Below are 18,139 nucleotides of genomic sequence, written 5' to 3' on the forward strand. Positions count from 1 at the left end.
AACTGATAAACCTCTAGGCAAGATTCACTTAAAAAGAGAGAGAGAGAGAAAGAGAGAAAGGACCCAGATAAATAAGATTACTAATGAAAGAAGAGAAATAACAACCAATACCACAGAAATATAAATAATTTTAACAGAGTATTATGAAAACCTAAGTATCAACAAATTCAACAACTTAGAAGAAATAGTTAAATTTTTAGAAAGTATAACCCCCCAAAACTAAAACAGGAAGAAATTTTAAAAAAGCTTTAACAGACCAATTACCAGCAATGAAACTGAATCAATAATCAAAAAATTCTCAAAAAACACCAGTCCAGGACCAGGTGAATTCATAGTTGAATTCTACCAAACATTTAAAGAAGAATTAATACCCATTCTTCTCAAACTATTCCAAAGAACACAAGAGGAAGGAAACTTCCAAATTCATTCTACGAAGCCAATATTACCCCAATACCAAAACCAGATAAAGACCTTACAAAAAAAGAGAACAGATCAATATCTCTTATGAATCTAGATGCAAAATCCTCAACAAAATATTACCAAACCAAATCCAATAAAATATATATATATTTTTAAAGATTTTATTTATTTATTTGACAGAGAGAGATCACAGGTAGGAAGAGAGGCAGGCAGAGAGAGAGAGGAGGAAGCAGGCTCCCTGCTGAGCAGAGAGCCCAATGTGGGACTCGATCCCAGAACCCTGAGATCATGACCTGAGCCGAAGGCAGCGGCTTAACCCACTGAGCCACCCAGGCGCCCCCCAATAACATATTTTTAAAAATCATATACTGCAATCAAGAGGGATTTATTCCTGTAATGCAAGGATGATTTAATATGCACAAAACAATCAATGTGAGGCATCACATCAGTAAGAGAAAGGATAACAACCATATGATCATTTCAACAGATGCAGAAAAAGCATCTGACAAAAGTACAACATCCACTCATGATAAAAACCCTCTACTAAGTAGGTCTAAAGGGAACATATTTCAACATACTAAAGGTCTTAGATGAAAAACCCACAGCCAACATCATACTCAATGGTGAAAAACTGAGAGCCTTCCCCCTAAGGTCAAGAAAAAGACAAGATGTCCACTCTCAACATTGTTATCAACAGAGTACTAGAAGTCCTAGCCACAGCAACCAGACAACATAAAGAAATAAAAAGCATCTGAATCAGTAAGGAGGAAGTAAAACTTCCACTATTTGCAGAAGACATGATATTATATATAGAAAACCTTAAGACTCTACCAAAAAATACCCACTAGAACTGATAAATTCGGTAAGGTTGAAAAACACAAAATCAATGTACAGATACCTGTTGCATTCCTATACACTAATAATGAAGCAGCAGAAAGTGAAATTAAAAAAACAATCTCATTCACAATTAAACCAAAACCAATAAAATGTCTAGGAATAAATTTAACCAAAGAGGTGAAAGCCCTGTACTCTAAAACTATAGAACACCGATGAAAGAAGTTAAAGATGATGCAAAGAAATGGAAAGACATTCCACATTCGTGGATTAGAAGAGCAATACTGTTAAAACATTTGCCCTACCCTAAGCAAACTACACATTTAATGCAATCCGAATCAAAATATCAACAGCATTCTCAAAGAACTAGAACAATCCTAAAATTTGTATGGAACCACAAAAGACCTTGAGTAGGCAAAGCCATCTTGACACAGAAAAACATAAATGGAGATACCACAATTCCAGATTGCAAGTTATACTACAAAGTGACAGTAGTTAATATGGCATAAAAACAGACACACAGATCAACGGAATAGAACAGAAAACCCCAAAATAAGCCCACAACTATATGGTCAATTCATCGTCAACGAAGAGGAATGAATATACAATGGGAAAAAGTTGCTTCAACAAATGGTGCTGGGAATACTGGTCAGCTACATGTGAAAGAATGAAACTGGACCACTTTCTTTCACCATACACAAAGATCAACTCAGAATGGATTAAACACCTAAATGTTAGACCTGAAACCATAAAAGTCCTAGAAGAGAGCACAGGCAGCAACTTCTCTGACCTAAGCAATAGGCAACATTTTCCTAGATTTGTTTCTAGAGAAACAAAAGCAAAAATAAACTATTGGGACTACACCAATACACCAGGGGCACCTGGGTGACTCAGTCTGTTAAGCATCTGCCTTCAGCTCAGTCATGACCTCAGCACCCTGGGATCAAGTCCTGCATCAGGCTCCTTGCTCCATGGGAAGCCTGCTTCTCCCTCTCCCTCTGCCTGCACTCCCTCTGCTTGTGTGCATGTTCTCGTTCTCAAATAAATAAATAAAATAAAATCTAAACAAAAAGAAATTCTGCACAGCAAAGGAAACAACCAACAAAACTAAAAGGCAACCTACTGAATGGGAGAAGATGTTTGCAAATGACATATCCAATAAAGGGTTAATATCCAAAGTATGTAAGAACTGATACAACACAATACCCCAAACCAAATAATCCAATTTAAAAATGGGCAGGGGTGCCTGAGTGGCACAGTCAGTTGAGCATCTGACTTGGTTTCGGCTCAAGCCATGATCTGAGGGTCATGAAATCGAGCCCCACATTGGGCTGCACACTCAGTGCAGAGTCTACTTGAGATTCTCTCTCCCTCTGCCTCTCCCACTCATGCACTCTCTCTAAAGCAAATAAATAAATCCTTAAAAAAAAAAAAAATAGGCAGAAGACACGAACAGACATTTCTCCAAAAAGACAGACGGATGGCCAACAGACACATGAAAAGATGCTCAAGAGCACTCATCATCAGGGAAATGCAAATCATAACCACAATGAGGTATCACCCCTACATGTGTCAGAATGGCTAAAATCAAAAACACAGTAAACAACAAGTGCTGGAAAGGATGTGGACAAAAGGGAACCCTCCTACATTGTTGGTGGGAATGCAAACTGATGTAGCCACTACAGAAAAAAACAGTATGGAGGTTCCTCAAAAAATTAAAAATACAACTACCCTACAACCCAGGAGCCACACTACCCAAAGAATACAAAAACATGAACTGAAAGAGATACATGGACCCTTGTGTTTTTTATTTATAGATTTATAGGTGAATGGATAAAGATGTGGTATATACATACAATGGAATATTACTTAGCCATAAAAAAGAAAAAGTTACTATCTTCAGTGACATGAATGAACTAGAGAGTATAACACTAAGTGAAATAAGTCAGACAGCAAAAGACAAGTATCACAAGATTTCACTGATATGCAGAATTTCAGAAACAAAATAAGCAAAGGGAAAAATAAAGAGAGACAAACCAAGAAATGACTCCTAGCCATACAGAACAAACTGATGGTTACCAGGGGTGGGGGTGGTCAGAAGAGATGGAGATTAAAGAGTACACTTATCATGATGAAAAAAAAAACAGTAATAATAAAATAAATAATAACAAATTAATAATAAAATAAAAAGACAGCATGTTTCAAAAAGACAGCATGTAGTATAAAATATTTTAAAACAAAATACAAACCACAGACAAAGTCTTTCAGGTCCACGTTCAGGATGCTCTGCCCTGCTAGCCACTCAGGGTGTGCACAGCTTACGTTCACAGAATGCTGGAAGTTATTATCAACCAGCCACTGAAGCAACCACTTCAAATGGCAGTCACAGAGTAAACTGCTTGTGTTCAGAATCCTGCAAAGTCAAGAAGAAAAGAAAGACGCTTTACTTTTCATTCTGTTTTCTTCACCATTAAAAGCTTACTGCACACCCATGCATTCTTCTCTCCAAAAAGTGCTCAACCTGAATCAAACCAGAAGAACACAAATTCAGACGTTCAGCCTCAATTCCTCAAATACGTCACTGTCATCCAAGACATTAAGAAAAGGGGCAAAACAACAGTCAGAGACCTATTTTAGATTAAAGGAGACTAAAGGCTCATCACCAAATGCAGTGCATGATTCTAGACTGGAAGAAATATCTACAAGAAACATTTTTTGGCACTGGGGAAATGAGTATGGACTCCGTATCAGTTACTATTATTTTATCAGAGTTAATTTAATTGAATGAGATAATAGTGCTGTGGCTATATGTAAGAAAACACCATTGTTCTTGGGATATACATGCTGAGATATTTAGGGGTAAAGTGTCATGATGCCTGCAACTTACTATCAAATGGCTAAGCAAAGTAGTCGTGTGTGTGGAGAGGAAAGAGGGACAGAAAGAGATGGGAGAAGGAAAGAGAGATGGGAGGAGGAAGGGAGAGAAACATCACAAATTTAGCAAAATGTTAACAAGCAATAAATCTAGGTAAAGGGAATATGGATGTTAACTGTACCTTCCTTTCAGTTTTTAAGGTTTAAGATTTTTCCCAGAAAAGTCTGAGGGAAAGCTTACCATATACATTGTAGCACAGAGACATGTTTGTTGTGGAGAAGATATTTTCCAAAAGAATATTCCACAATAATTCCACAAGCTTTATTTTCAAATTATTTCATTAAGACTGAAAACATTGGGACGCCTGGGTGGCTCAGCGGGTTAAGCCTCTGCCTTTAGCTCAGGTCATGATCCCAGGGTGCTGGGATCGAGTCCCACATCGGGCTCCCTGCTCAGCGGGGTGTCTGCTTCTCCCTCTGTGTGCTGCTCCCCCTGCCTGTGTTCTCCCTCTCTTTCTCTGACAAATAAATAAAATCTTAAAAAAAAAAGACTGAAAACATTTCATCCCTGTGGCAATGTGTACTGCAACTTAAACTAGGAAACAGTGAAATTTTATTTGTTGTCTATGATAGGGCTATAAAACATAATCAGAAAAAGAAGATAGGTTTTCTCTTAATGACCCCATGAATGTCCCATCCACCTGGAAGTAGTGAGAGCAAATGATTTGGAGAAGATTGTGACTTGCTTTGTGTGCATCACCCAAATCCTCATTTAGTCAAAGTATCTAAGATGTGATTCGAAGACGTTTCAATCAGTCTTCAATGGTATCTCAAAAGCCTTACTTGAGTAAGGGTTATTTTAATTAATCGGGCCAGAAGTTACCTTTCGCATTTCAGAGTTCTTCATTATATTCATTCACTGACAGACAAACATTTGAGTCTCCTCTATGCAAGGGACTGCTCTAGGCCGTGCGGATGCAGGCCTCACAGAACTTACGTATTCATCAGAGACAAGCAGTGAACACATAAAGGCAAAGCACAATGTCAGAAAGGTAGTGCTATCAAGAAAAACAAAGCCAGGCAAAAGTAAAGAGAGGGCAGCTACTAATTTAGATCAAGCAGTCAGGGAAAAATACTTTGAAGAGACAGCATTTAGGCAAAGACCTGAAAGAAGCAAGAGAGCAAATCCCACAAAGACCTGAGGTGAAAGTGTCGCGTACACAGGAAACTGTATGCAAAGACCATGAGGCAGAGAGGCCCAGTGCTCAGGAGGAAAAGGAAGGCCACTGAGGCTAGAGCACGGTGAGGGAGGGGGCAGTGACAGGACAAGGTCAGGGAGCTGGGTAGGGAAGAGCAGGCCATGCAGGTGCTTTGCAAACTAAGAAAAGAATTTGAGGTATTTTCTCCCTATGTGTTGTACAGGAAGCCACTGGAAGGTTAAAAACAGAGGAGTGATGTGGTCTGATTTATGCTTTCCTGGGTATAAGCTGACTCATGAAACCTGGACTTACTCTTCTTCTGCTACTTACCTTAGGCAAAATACTTAATGTCTCTAAAATCTCAGTTTCTATTTCTGGAAAATGGGTTAGAGAATGTCTACCTCAAAAAAAAATTTTAAATAAAGCATTTAGCACAATGTCTGTACACAGATGCCATTGAATTCACATTACTTCCCTTTAGTTATGTTTCTTTTACATCTTTCCACCCTCAGTGCTAACCAACCTGCTCCCAAGGACCTCACAGAATAGTCCGCATTCTCTCAAAAAGTGTGAGGACAGATATACATCAAAATATTAAGAGTGATTGTTTCAAGAGTAGTAGGGATCTAGGGACTTACTCTCCTTCTTGCTTTAACTATATGTTTTCTACTGTTTCTACCATGATTATGTAAGTTTAATGCAAAATATTTTTTAATTTACATACGACTTTCTCATCTCCCCCTAACATTTATGCAAAGCACTGTGAAGGATACCAGAAAGCACAAGGATACATTTTAATAAATCTTGATGTAACAGTATTGTAAATATGACTTAAAGTAAACCAAAAGCAACCAAAATTTCTCAGTAAAAAAGGTATGTTACAGTTTCCTCCATTAGCAGTTTGTTCAAACTAATTCTCAAATTACCAAATGACTAAAGACTGAAACTACACTATCTGCTTTCAACTACTACCTAAATTACATTTTACACTTAGCTCTCATTAACAAGAGTTAAAACTTTATGGTGGCCCTCAGATTATCATGGACAAAAAATGGATAATACTGAAATGCACTAAGGTGTGCCCTTAAAAGTTAAACTGAGGGTTGCTGGAGGGGAGGGGGATGGGGGATGAGCATTAAGGACAACATATAATGAATAATAGGTGTAAGACTGATGAATCACTGATCTCTACCTCTGAAACCAATAATACATTGTTATATGTTAATGAGTTGAATTTAAATTTTTTAAAAAAGAAAAAAAAAGTTAAGCCTAGGAAAAATAAATCAAAATATGCTGACCAGGAAAAAAAAAAGCCACTTAAATGTCTGGCAGAAAATAACTAATAATGATTCCCATAACATTTTTATTTTATTAGTATTAGTTACTCAACTTTCACTACATGCCAGCCTCTGTACTTAGCACCTTCTCAAAACCTTCTAAAGTTTCCTAATGAACTTAGAGGGGAAAAAAATCCAAAGTCCTCATGACTCATTAGGCCCTGGGTGGTCTGGTTCCTGATTAACTCTGTGATCTCACCTCCCACCCCCCTCTTCTTCCTTTTGCTCTCTTCCAGCTACACTGTTGTCTTTGCTGTTCTTCAAGCATAAAATGCAAGCTCCTACCTCAGGGCCTTTTCACTTGCTGTTTTCTGCCTGGAATGCTCTTCACCCAGTATTCAAGGCTTTGCCACTAAGGTACTGACTCAAATGTTATTATCTCCCCCCCCCCCGCCCCCCAAAAAGGCCTTCCTTCACTACTTTATCCAAAATCCTGGTCACTCTCCATACCTGTGACCCACCTTTACTTTCCTTCAGAACTCTTATTATCTGATGAGATACTATGTACCTACTGACTTATTCTTTGATTCCCTTACTAGAATTCATTGTAATATGCTATGAGGATAGAGATTTTGTCTTGTTCATTCTTGTGTTTTTAGCATCTAGGACAGTACCTTACATAGCAGATGACAATAAATATTTCTTGAATAAACAAATCATCTAATTTTATCCTCACATAAACTCTGAGGGAGATATGTATAACTTTCATTTTGAGAAGGTAAAGTCTTAGGCTAAATTTTCCCAATGTCACACAGGTGTAAAGAATGAAGCAGAAATCTGAAATCAAGGAAGTTTGACTTCACACACTTCAGTGCATCTCAAACTACCTGTGATGAAGGACCAGTTTTATAAATTTCCAATCTGTTATAGATTAATACTATAATATTCAACAAAAGTGTCAGAGTAATGTCAAATTGTTTAAAAGTTTCTGAACACTATGAATTTCTATCCTTATCTCTTCATGAACCAGTTCTGGTCCACAGTCCTTCTTTTGAGTGGTTTTAAAGCAAGGCCACTGATTCTTAACACTGGCTCAACAGTCAAGTCACCAGAGTTTAAAATTAATAAAATTAATACCAGTGCCCAACTAACCACCCTCTCCACCCCCCAGGGGAAATCTCTAAATCAGTAAGAGCGATTTCTTAAAAATCATAAATGAAAAAGGGTATGAAGTAATATGTGTTTTTTTATTACAACTATTTTGAATAGTGTTTGACCATTTTAGTAATTTGGCAAACAGATTAGAGACATTCCTTCTGACAATACTGAATGTGCTAAATTATCTCTAACAAATTACCTAATATCTTAACCGTAATCCACCCTAAGGTTCCCACCTAAGGATATTAGAACATATTTTTCCAGTAATCCAAAAGTAAACAAGGGGAAGAAAAGGAACAGGAAGATATACATAAAGCATAAGGAGCCATGCTAAGGTCTTTTTAACTAAAAGCACATGAAAACAGTTTGGTGCAATAAATTCTAGGTTTTTCGATCTTGGGTTATTTTAAAATTATATCCAGTCACTAAAATAACTGAATATTAACATCTTTTTTTCCTGCCTAAATTGTGTGTTTTCGGAAACACATGGGTCGCATTCATCTCACTTTAAGAGCAAAAGTATGGATAATGATCTAATGATCGGTGACAAAAAAAACTTGTTACGTACAGTTCTTTCAAGCGAGTCTGAGAAAAAGCATTTTCTTGGATAGACATTATAGCATTGTTGTTCAAGTCTCTGAAATGAGAAATAAAACATTACCGGTCACCATTTCTACAATTAAATTATATAAACACTTTAAATGGTCATGAGAACCTCTGCTAATAGCAAAGATTATTTATATACTGAGCAAAATGGATGCAAAATACTTACAGATGCTCAAGGGATTCAAGACCAATGAATGCTTTCTTTGTAATTGACTTAATTTGATTTCCTTGTAAGATTCTGAAATACAAACAGACCTTTCTAGTAAAGTTCTCCACTAAGCAAAATTTAATTCATTAAATCAAACATTTACCTATAAAAAGTGAAAATAAGCTTAACATGCATTTTTAAGAAAGTTGTGAACCTTTATCACCAACTATTGCAAAGCACAGAACGAAGGCCTCTATTAAGAGGTTGGAACTCAACGAGGTGCTATGAAAAGCGGTGAGGACCAGTGATGCCCTACTAAATTTCATGTGAGAAACTGGATTAGAGTCCCAATCTCTCCCTTCTTGGCAAAAGATCAGGTCAAAGAAATTCAGACCAAGTGTGAAGCTTTGGAGAAATTCTCAGGAGAAAAGATCTAAAATCTTACTTGAGAGAATTCCTCTCTTTCTAGATAAATTACCCATAAATTTCATATGATTAAAAAGAATACTGCTTCAACTCTGGTTTCTCAGTACATTTCTTTTATGTGACTCGTTAAGTCTACTTCTATGAATAACCTCTTTGAGTGCCCACTGGACAGCTTTTCTCAATAGAAATGTCCCAACACTAGCTAAATAAATAAAACTTAAAGCCACCAATAAACAAAAAACTTAGTAAACAAAAAGGTTCTTCCTTTAGTGGGTGAATCAAAAGGCTGACTTTCCAGCCATAGCAAAAAGACATAATGCAATCACACATACAATTGGTTCTTGAAAATACACCTTTATAGGCATACATAAATATTATAAATACATACAATTTAGTGAGACTTGTGAGTCCAGCAAAAGCTTCACTAGCATCTTCTATGGCCCATGAAATTTCATTGTTCCTTAAGTTTCTAAAAAAATATCAAAGACAGGTTATGTTAGTTCACATGGCCATGACAACGCTGGGCATCATCCTGGCACGGCAATACTAATTTTCATCCTTATTTTAACAGTTATTTATGAAGATGACTCGACTCTTTTTTTTAGAGAATATCTGCAATAAGCATGTAAGAACAGATTCTCATAAGCAAAGGGTTAAGCTGGCCTTGATAAATAAATAAAGCAACCTGCTAAGAGAATTAACCTTACTATCTAATAGCCCCTAATTTTGTTAGCATATTAAAATTATAGTCAGGGTCCTGCAAAAAGCAGGATTTCGAGACGCAGGGGATATGGCTTACAAATGTGATTTTAGACTAATGGGATTTCTGGGTGACCCAAGTCTTCCCGTGGGCTCTTAAACCTAAAATGGCTAACAAAGAACAATGTCAGTATAAAGCTTCTCAGCTTGACAGCAATTAAACATGCCCCCCTGGGAAGCAAGACTGATAAACCCTTGCACTAGAGTGATCACTCTATTACTTTTAAAAGGAAAAGTATGGATCTTTTAAAATCCACTGCTGCATTCTCAGAGGAAATGCAACTGCATCATGCGGTGTCCTGCTGGAAGAAGTATCAGTTAAAGATTTTTTTTTTTTTTTTAAGATTTTATTTATTTATTTGACAGAAACGACAAGTAGGCAGAGAGGCAGGCAGAGAAAGAGAGGAGGAAGCAGGCTCCCGGCGGAGCAGAGAGCCCGATGCGGGGCTCGATCCCAGGACCCTGAGACCATGACCCAAGCCGAAAGCAGAGGCTTAACCCACTGAGCCACCCAGGTGCCCCTCAGTTAAAGATATTTAATCACTGTTGCTTCCTTAAGTCATCTCATAATAAAATACAAAGCTCTTTTCTTCATAATACACTTTTAGGTTATGTAACAGTATGGCGATATAAGATCACTCTTCCCCTTTAGCTCAATCTTTATTTGAAGTGAAAGCTAACAGGTTCATTTTATTTTACTAAGGAATAAACATTGAACAACTCAACCTTCCAGGACTTTCCCCCACCTCCAGAGTACAGCATAAATAGAACTCACTGACCAAAGGGAGTAAGAAGTATACACTCTGGCAGGAATACTGGCCTCAAGCAAGATTTTCTGATCTTATCCTAATTATGCCTTAACCTTCTTTGTGGCATTAAACCATGACTTATTTCTGCAATTACTTTCTTAAACTTTAATACTAAAAGTAATAATCAGCTGAAAGAAACTGCTTGCCATTCTTTGAATTGCCAAAAGGCTGCAGTTACATCTGAGAGAAGCTCCTGGGTTTGAACTATTCTAGGCTCACCTCTAATAATGTAGATAAAAGAAAAAAAAAAATCACTTTAAATATTTCAAGGCCAAATCTGAAGGAAGACTGCCTCATTAAGTTAAAAAAAAAAAAAAAAATCAAACAAACTTGTACAGGTAAACACACCTTCACAAAATTATCATGCTTTCTTTCTCACTGATGCCTAGGTCCCAAAGTTGAGAGCTTGCCTCTTTTCAGACCAGAAAGTCCCCTATTCAGAAACTGTAAGAATCTACAAATTCTACTAATTAGCCTTTTTCTCTTATTCTCCTCTATGTTTAAAAACACTGTATTTCGTTTAAAATACCTCTTTGTTCAATTACATTTCATAACAAGGGTAAAACATCCAACTTACAGAACCCCAGAATTTTAGAGTTGAAACTGCCTATAGCAATCATTTATTCCTGTCTCCATCCTCTGCTGAAGACATATGCAAAATGACACCTAGGGAAGGCTAAGTGATTCTGTTCATCTGACAGTATGGTAAGAAGTACCCGAACTTTAGTGTCAAACAGACCTGGGTTCTACTTCTGGTTCAAACGTTTATGAGCTGTGTGACTTTATGCTGAATGTGCCCAATTTTGTCTGATCTCTGAAACTAAGCTGGGTCTGGCCTGGTTAGTACTTGGATGAAAGACCAGCTGGGAATACAAATTGTGTTATTTTAAACCATCATTTTATTTTAATCTCTCTGAACCTCAGCCTCCTGATATGGAAAAGAACAGTAATATCCTAGTATTCTGAAAGCACCTAGCACATATCAGATCACTGATAAATGTTAAGTTTTTTCTGTTCAAAGTCATGCAGCAAATTAGCAACAATGAACAGCGCTCCTGCCAGAGCTCCTCCCACTACGCACCCTTATCCTGCTGAATGAGTGTTTTCTGGTAGTAGTTCAAGGTCAGAGGAACAAAAAAATGTGCATTCTTGATTCTCTGTCTGTCTTGATTAGCAGACTGTGTTTTATTCCACAGTAACTGGCACAGTAAGAGATGCCTTGTTGTTCAGTTGGTTAAATTCAGAATTAAAGCACAAACTCAACTGGCTAAAGATAAATAAGATTTATGTATGGGGACAGACACAATTAACAATGTCTTGTCCCAAGGCGTAAAATAGAAGAACTACAAAATATTAACATAAACATAAACATGTAGCTTGATTAGCTGTTTTATTTTTACTATTTTTTTTAACTGTATTTATTTATTTGAGAGAGAGAAAGAGCACAAGCAAGGGGAGGGACAAAGGGACAAGCAGATTCCCCAATGTGCAGGGAGCCCAATTCAGGGCCCAATCATGACCAGCACCAAAGTTAGACACTTAACCAACTGAGCACCCAGGCGTCCCTATTTACTATTTTTTAAAAATTAGCAAAAAAAAAAAAAAAGGACAGATGTACTTACAGTGTCTGAAGATTGGAAAGAAATCGAAATACACCATCAGCAATGTGAGTGACTCTGTTGTCCCCTAAATTCAGTCTCTCCAGTAAGCTCAGACCCACAAAGGCAGATTCATCCAGGCGGGTCAACTGGTTATAGGACAAATCACTAAGAACAGGAAACATGAAAGATAAGGAATTAGTTGTATTTTAATTCAACTTTCCTATTCTCATTCTATTTATGTGATAAATTTAGAGTTTTCAACAAACTTCTAACAAAGAGGGATGTTAGATCTCATTACTGGCCATGAGAGTGATTTATTCCAATGTACTCTAGTCTCACAGCCTCCACTGAAATGCCATCCAACACTCACAGTTCAGATAGTCTTTGGCAGAACTCCCACGCGTCAGGGCTGATTCTTTCAACAGCATTCTGGCTGACATAGAGCTGTTGTAACATTCGCAAGCCATACAACCATCCCTTGTTCACTTCTGTAAGGTTATTATGCTCTAGTTCTCTGCAGAATTAGAGAAAAAAAGGAGAAAATACGTTTCAAAACAAGGCACTGCAATGAGAAGATTCCAAAACCCTCCATTAATTAGGTCTTGCTCAGAGAGGCATATACTTTTTGCTCAATTCAAGTGAGCCAACAAATTCTATTCAAGAAATACTAATATTTTACTTACAATATACTGCTAAAAGGTAGTAAAACCATCTAAAACATCAGATCTAGGGGCGCCTGGGTGGCTCAGTGGGTTAAAGCCTCTGCCTTTCGCTCAGGTCATGATCTCAGGGTCCTGGGATCAAGGCCCACATTGGGCTCTCTGCTCAGCAGGGAGCCTGCTTCCCACTCTCTCTCTGCCTGCCTCTCTGCCTACTTGTGATCTCTGTCAAGTAAATAAATAAAATCTTAAAAAAAAATCAGATCTATAAAATCAACACACTAAGAACTTTGATACACCTGTTCGAGGTAAATCCTGATCATTTTCATTAGCTCCAAACATTAAGAAAAATATAAGCTTTCTAGACAAATTTTTTTTTAAAGTAGGCTCCATGCCCAGCCTGAATCCCAACATGGGGCTTGAACTTACAACCCTGAGATCAAGACCTGCACTGAAATCAAGAGCAGGACACTTAACTGACTGAGCCACCCAGGTGCCCCTAGATGAAATGTTTTTAAGAATGATGAAAAAAACACTAAATAACAATATCAATAACAAAGCTTAAAGAGCTTTGTATACAATTATTTCGCATCAGAGTAGGAAGAAAGAACTAGTGAACTTGGGTATAATTAAATCAACTATCCTAGCCATTTTGTACTAATGGCACTGGCAGACCCCTTTCGAACAATATTCTATTCTAGTTCATAGTACTTACAATTCTTCCATGTTATCCAAGCCAAAAAATGCTCCATCCTTAAGTTTGCTAATACCATTCCGCTGCATCTTCAAAGATCTTAAGGAGTCAAGCCCTTGGAATGTCAGACCTTCCACCACTTTAATTCTGTTTCTTTTAAGTTCCCTTTAACAAAAATGGTTTTACAGTCTGAAATTTGCCGATTTGTTCTAACAATAATTAAAATAATTTAAAAGAAAAAACAATCTTTTAAAAATCCATCTATTTAGTTACTCACAAGAACTGGAGGTGAGGTAGCTTGAAAATCTTAGGTGGAATCATGCTGATTCTATTCCTGTTTAACTTTACCACTAGTAGGGAACTGGATAAATTATCAAAGCAACCAGCCTCCAAGATGGTTATCCTATTATTACTCAAATTTCTAAAATGAACAAGGTAACAAAAAAATTTAGTGAAACATTCTACCACTTGACAGCTACCCAAAGTCCATGAGTGAGCCCCCTGCTCTACCACTTAGCAACTACACCCAACTTTACGGATCATTTAACTGCTTTGTTTCTTCAACTACAAAATAAGGATAATACCAACTTCATTTAGTACATTCATCTAGTACATTCATACAGTAAATATGGATATGATTGGTAAACTGTAAAACACTAGCACACGTTGATTATCATTATATAGGATAAGCCACTGTTTAACAAACCAATCTTATTTACCTTTTACAAAACTGTTAGTAAAACACACCCAGAATTAAACCTCAAAAATAACCCTGGATACTTAATATTTTCTGACAACAGGAGAGAAAAAACAACCCAAAAAACTGACTCCAGATTTGTTTTTCATAAGCATATCAATATCACAATAATAACAGACATTTCTAAGATAAGTATCAATAAATAACAAACACGAACTTTAAAATAAATCTAGATTAAACTACTTACAGGTATTTAAGCTGCATTCGAGGAAATGAAGAGGTCTTGATTTCTGATATTATATTTGAACTGAGATCTAAATTCTCAAGAGCAGGGTAAAACTGAAACACTTCTGCATTTATTTCTGGGATTATATTATGGACTCTATAAAAAAAAAAGACTGTAATGAAGCTATTGCCAGAGACCTACCCCAGGCCATGAGGATGTTAAACAGTTAGGCTCAACAATAAGGGTACCGAAAACAAAAATTTTTTTTAAAACTGTACTATTCATAATTTAAAAGATCTGAAATCTGATTTACTTACAATGAGAGCAGAGTAATATTAGAGGTTGGTTCTCCAAAATATGGGATTTCTGTTAGCTCGTTATAATTCATTTTCCTAGGAAAAAGGGAAAAACAAGATTTCAAACTTTAGAAGGGGAAATGTTGCCTCTTGAGTTCTGGTTTCTGGACAATAATTATTTTTTAGGATCGGTGCCAAATTTGAAAAAGGCAGATGACTCAGAATGAATCAGACTAAATGCATTATACTGAGAAATTGAAGATTTTAATAAGAAATGTTTTTTCATGATGTAGATTTATGATTGACGTCACTATTTTGCACATCAAGTATTTTTAATCCCAGCAAGGTTCTTGAAGTTACTTTTCTGACAGCTAATACCAATCCTTCTTAAAGAATTAACCTACCCATATCTCTTTATACATTTATAGTAAATAAGATTAAGAAATTATAAATTAAGTAAATTTTTAAAACATACACACATTTTTTAAGTTACTCAAAGTTAGAGAGGGTTGCGTGAGTCCACAAATGAATCTGCCCGAGAGATGGAGCCTATGATTAATTTTACAGATGACATGACATGTCACCATCTGATCTTAGCAGCTCTTTAAACATAATGTCTCCAATGTTTTACTAGCAAATCCAACATAATCACATTTCATTAACCTGGTTTTCAATCACTGAACAACCTCAATTACCTAGACTACAGAAAAGAAACCAGAAGTAAAAGGCCTCCAAGAAACCAGCCAAAGTTACAAAGTCCATGTCCTAAAGCTCATGAATTTCCCACTGAAGCATTTTTCAGGACTTTCTTCAGTGCCTAGTCTTTAAGCCAAATAAGCTTGTCAATTGTTTATTCAGTGCAAAGCAGATCAAAACCAGTCAATCTGGAGCAGAGACAGAGGGAATTCAAGGACAATGAGAGCATGAAGAAGTTAACCCCATCAGCAAGAATCAAAAAAGAAAAATAAGTCCAAAGGTTCTGCATTTTAGCATAGAGGCAAAAGGGCTCAATACTTGTGCCTCTGGAAACATCACAATGCAATAACTGATATTAATAGTATTTTAGAAAATTTCCTCCAAAAAATACATAATAATACATCTCAGTATTAAAGGAAAAACCTTAGTGAAGTGGAAAATTGAATTATATTAACCACCACACTACAGACAATACAAAACACTCAAAAATATTTCAGGTAACTCATTTTTTTTTAAGCAGGTTCCATGCTGGGGCTAGATAATGATAATTACCTGAGATCAAAAGTCAAGACGCTTAACTAACTTGAGCCACCCAGGCACCCCCACGTAACTCTACTTTAGATATGATGCTTGTATCTCAAGACAAGTCAAGACATGAAAAAGTTTAAACAACAGAGAATTTCACTGACTGAAACCAGCAAGAAACATGCAAAATATATTTATTCTGAAAAGGGGGGGGAATCTTACATTTTGGCCCCAAGAAAGTAGATAGAATAATATTTCTACACAGTTTGCAACTAATCACCAACCTAATAGTGCAACACCCAGAGAGCCTGTAATGGTAGCAAAGCCAAAGACAAGTTTAGATTTAAAAATGTCTTTTAAATTTTTTCCGTCAATTTCAGACAGCATTTCTGATTGAACATCCTCAAATTCATAATGCATCAAATCCACCTCTAAGAGTTTAATTTAAATTTAAACAAATAAAAGTAACTTACACTTCTTGTAAGGTTTGAGATTCCAAACTGATGTTCCAGTCAGACAAGCGATTATGACTCAGATCCCTAATGGAGGACAAAAGATCATTCTTAGTTCAGTGTTGGAAAAGAGACTTAACGGGAAAAAAAAAACTAAACTAAACTAAAACGTAATCTAAAAGCCCCATTGAATGTAGATTTGTGTAATACACACAAAAAGATGTTTATAAAGAATAAATATCTAGATTTCAAAATAGCTATTTTACTTTTTCTTCACTTTTATGAGGTCTTTTTAAAAAACTAACTGGGGAATACAGTCACATGTTTCAATAATCAAAAAGTGTAAAAGAAAATACAGTTAAGTCTCCCACCCTGTCACCAGCCATTATGATTTCCATCCCCAACAGCAACAAATGAAAATATACCATTTCTTGAGCAGCCTGCCAGACATTTTATGCACATACCAGCAAATTTTTACAAAAACGGTAGATTAATTTATGCACTAATTTGCCTTAGTCTTTTCACTTAACAATACATCTGATAGACCATTCCACAGCAATATTATAAGGTTCTTTCATCTTTTTTGTGATTATCTTCTACTTTTATTGTAATGAACTACACTTTACATATTTTTGAAAGAAAATACACTTTTTAAAGTAACATGTTATATAATTTTTCAAGTATTGTATGTACTTTAAAGTATTTACACATTATAAAATAATATTGTAATATACTGCATTATACTTTAGCAGTAGATAAAAGAAGATTGATTTTGCAAGTCAAGATAATGAGCTTCTATATCAGAACTAAAGTTGACCATATCCTTAATAGAGATACAGTCTTCCTAAAAAAAGCAATCCAGCTTCGGGGAAGAAAAATCCATCTCCAAAATTATGTTAATGATGATGACTGGTGGTAGTGGTGGTGGCTAACATTCATTAAGCATCAGGCACTCCTCTATGTACTTTATACACACACGTTAACTACCTAAATCCACCCAACAACCTTGCGAGGCAAATACTTTCACAATCCTTGCTTGCCTAAGACAGAAACCGGCAGAGAGCAATAATTTGTCAATCCAAGGTCATACAGCTAATAAGTGAGGAAGCCATAAACTTGAAAATCCATCTCACTTTTGGCAAGTAAGTTTGTTAGATATAGCAGAGATTTCACTGAAATTAGTCACAAGTCTAAATATTTAAATAGGCTTTAAAAATTCACCTTGATGCTTCCTGGCATCTTTACAAGGCTGAAGTGGAATCCAGCCCACACAAGCTGTCTGCCCAAGAGATGTATTATACATTACAATATGGCTAGCAATAGGGATACACTAGAGAAACATTACAGATCACTTTATCTCACTGTGCCACCACAGGCAGTTGACAGATGCACGCAGGTCTGAATGATGTCTCTATCACAGCAGTACAATTTGTTCTCAGCTAGATTCATGTCTGTCCATCTGTAAAATTTAGCCACTTTCATTTAGAAGCTTAATTTACACCGTAAGATAATTAAGGCTAGATGAAACCATCCCTCTTCCGCAACAGTTCTAACACCTTTATTCTAAGATACCTGGCACCAGATATCAGCTCAAGGACACTCATGACTAGGGGTATGTGCTGGGAAATGCTAGAGATAAAAATAGGAACTTACTCCACACAAAAATCTTATATTCAGATACTTTCATCCAACTCACAGTTGCTACTAAACAACACTGGATTTTATGCAAGTGGAAAGATATTTGTGGCATGTCAACTAAAGAAGAAATTCAGCTCTTCTAATT

At 36.4% G+C, this 18,139-nt stretch overlaps 1 protein-coding gene across 2 annotated transcripts in view; it reads right to left on the reverse strand.

Annotated features, from left to right (window-relative positions):
• LRIG2 (leucine rich repeats and immunoglobulin like domains 2) overlaps window positions 1–18,139 on the reverse strand; it is a 68,232-nt gene that overhangs the window by 17,757 nt on the left and 32,336 nt on the right. For both annotated transcript variants that reach the window (XM_032361332.1, XM_032361331.1), the window contains exons 2-12: window positions 16,378–16,443; window positions 14,705–14,779; window positions 14,409–14,543; window positions 13,742–13,885; window positions 13,486–13,629; window positions 12,482–12,625; window positions 12,133–12,276; window positions 9,331–9,411; window positions 8,535–8,606; window positions 8,331–8,399; window positions 3,504–3,667 (exon numbers count right to left, since the gene is read on the reverse strand). In XM_032361332.1, the coding sequence (XP_032217223.1) occupies window positions 3,504–3,667; window positions 8,331–8,399; window positions 8,535–8,606; window positions 9,331–9,411; window positions 12,133–12,276; window positions 12,482–12,625; window positions 13,486–13,629; window positions 13,742–13,885; window positions 14,409–14,543; window positions 14,705–14,779; window positions 16,378–16,443 (1,238 nt within the window). The remainder of the gene's footprint in view (window positions 1–3,503; window positions 3,668–8,330; window positions 8,400–8,534; window positions 8,607–9,330; window positions 9,412–12,132; window positions 12,277–12,481; window positions 12,626–13,485; window positions 13,630–13,741; window positions 13,886–14,408; window positions 14,544–14,704; window positions 14,780–16,377; window positions 16,444–18,139) is intronic.

The sequence above is a fragment of the Mustela erminea genome, chromosome 10, assembly GCF_009829155.1.
Source record: "Mustela erminea isolate mMusErm1 chromosome 10, mMusErm1.Pri, whole genome shotgun sequence".
NCBI classification, from domain to species: domain Eukaryota; kingdom Metazoa; phylum Chordata; class Mammalia; order Carnivora; family Mustelidae; genus Mustela; species Mustela erminea.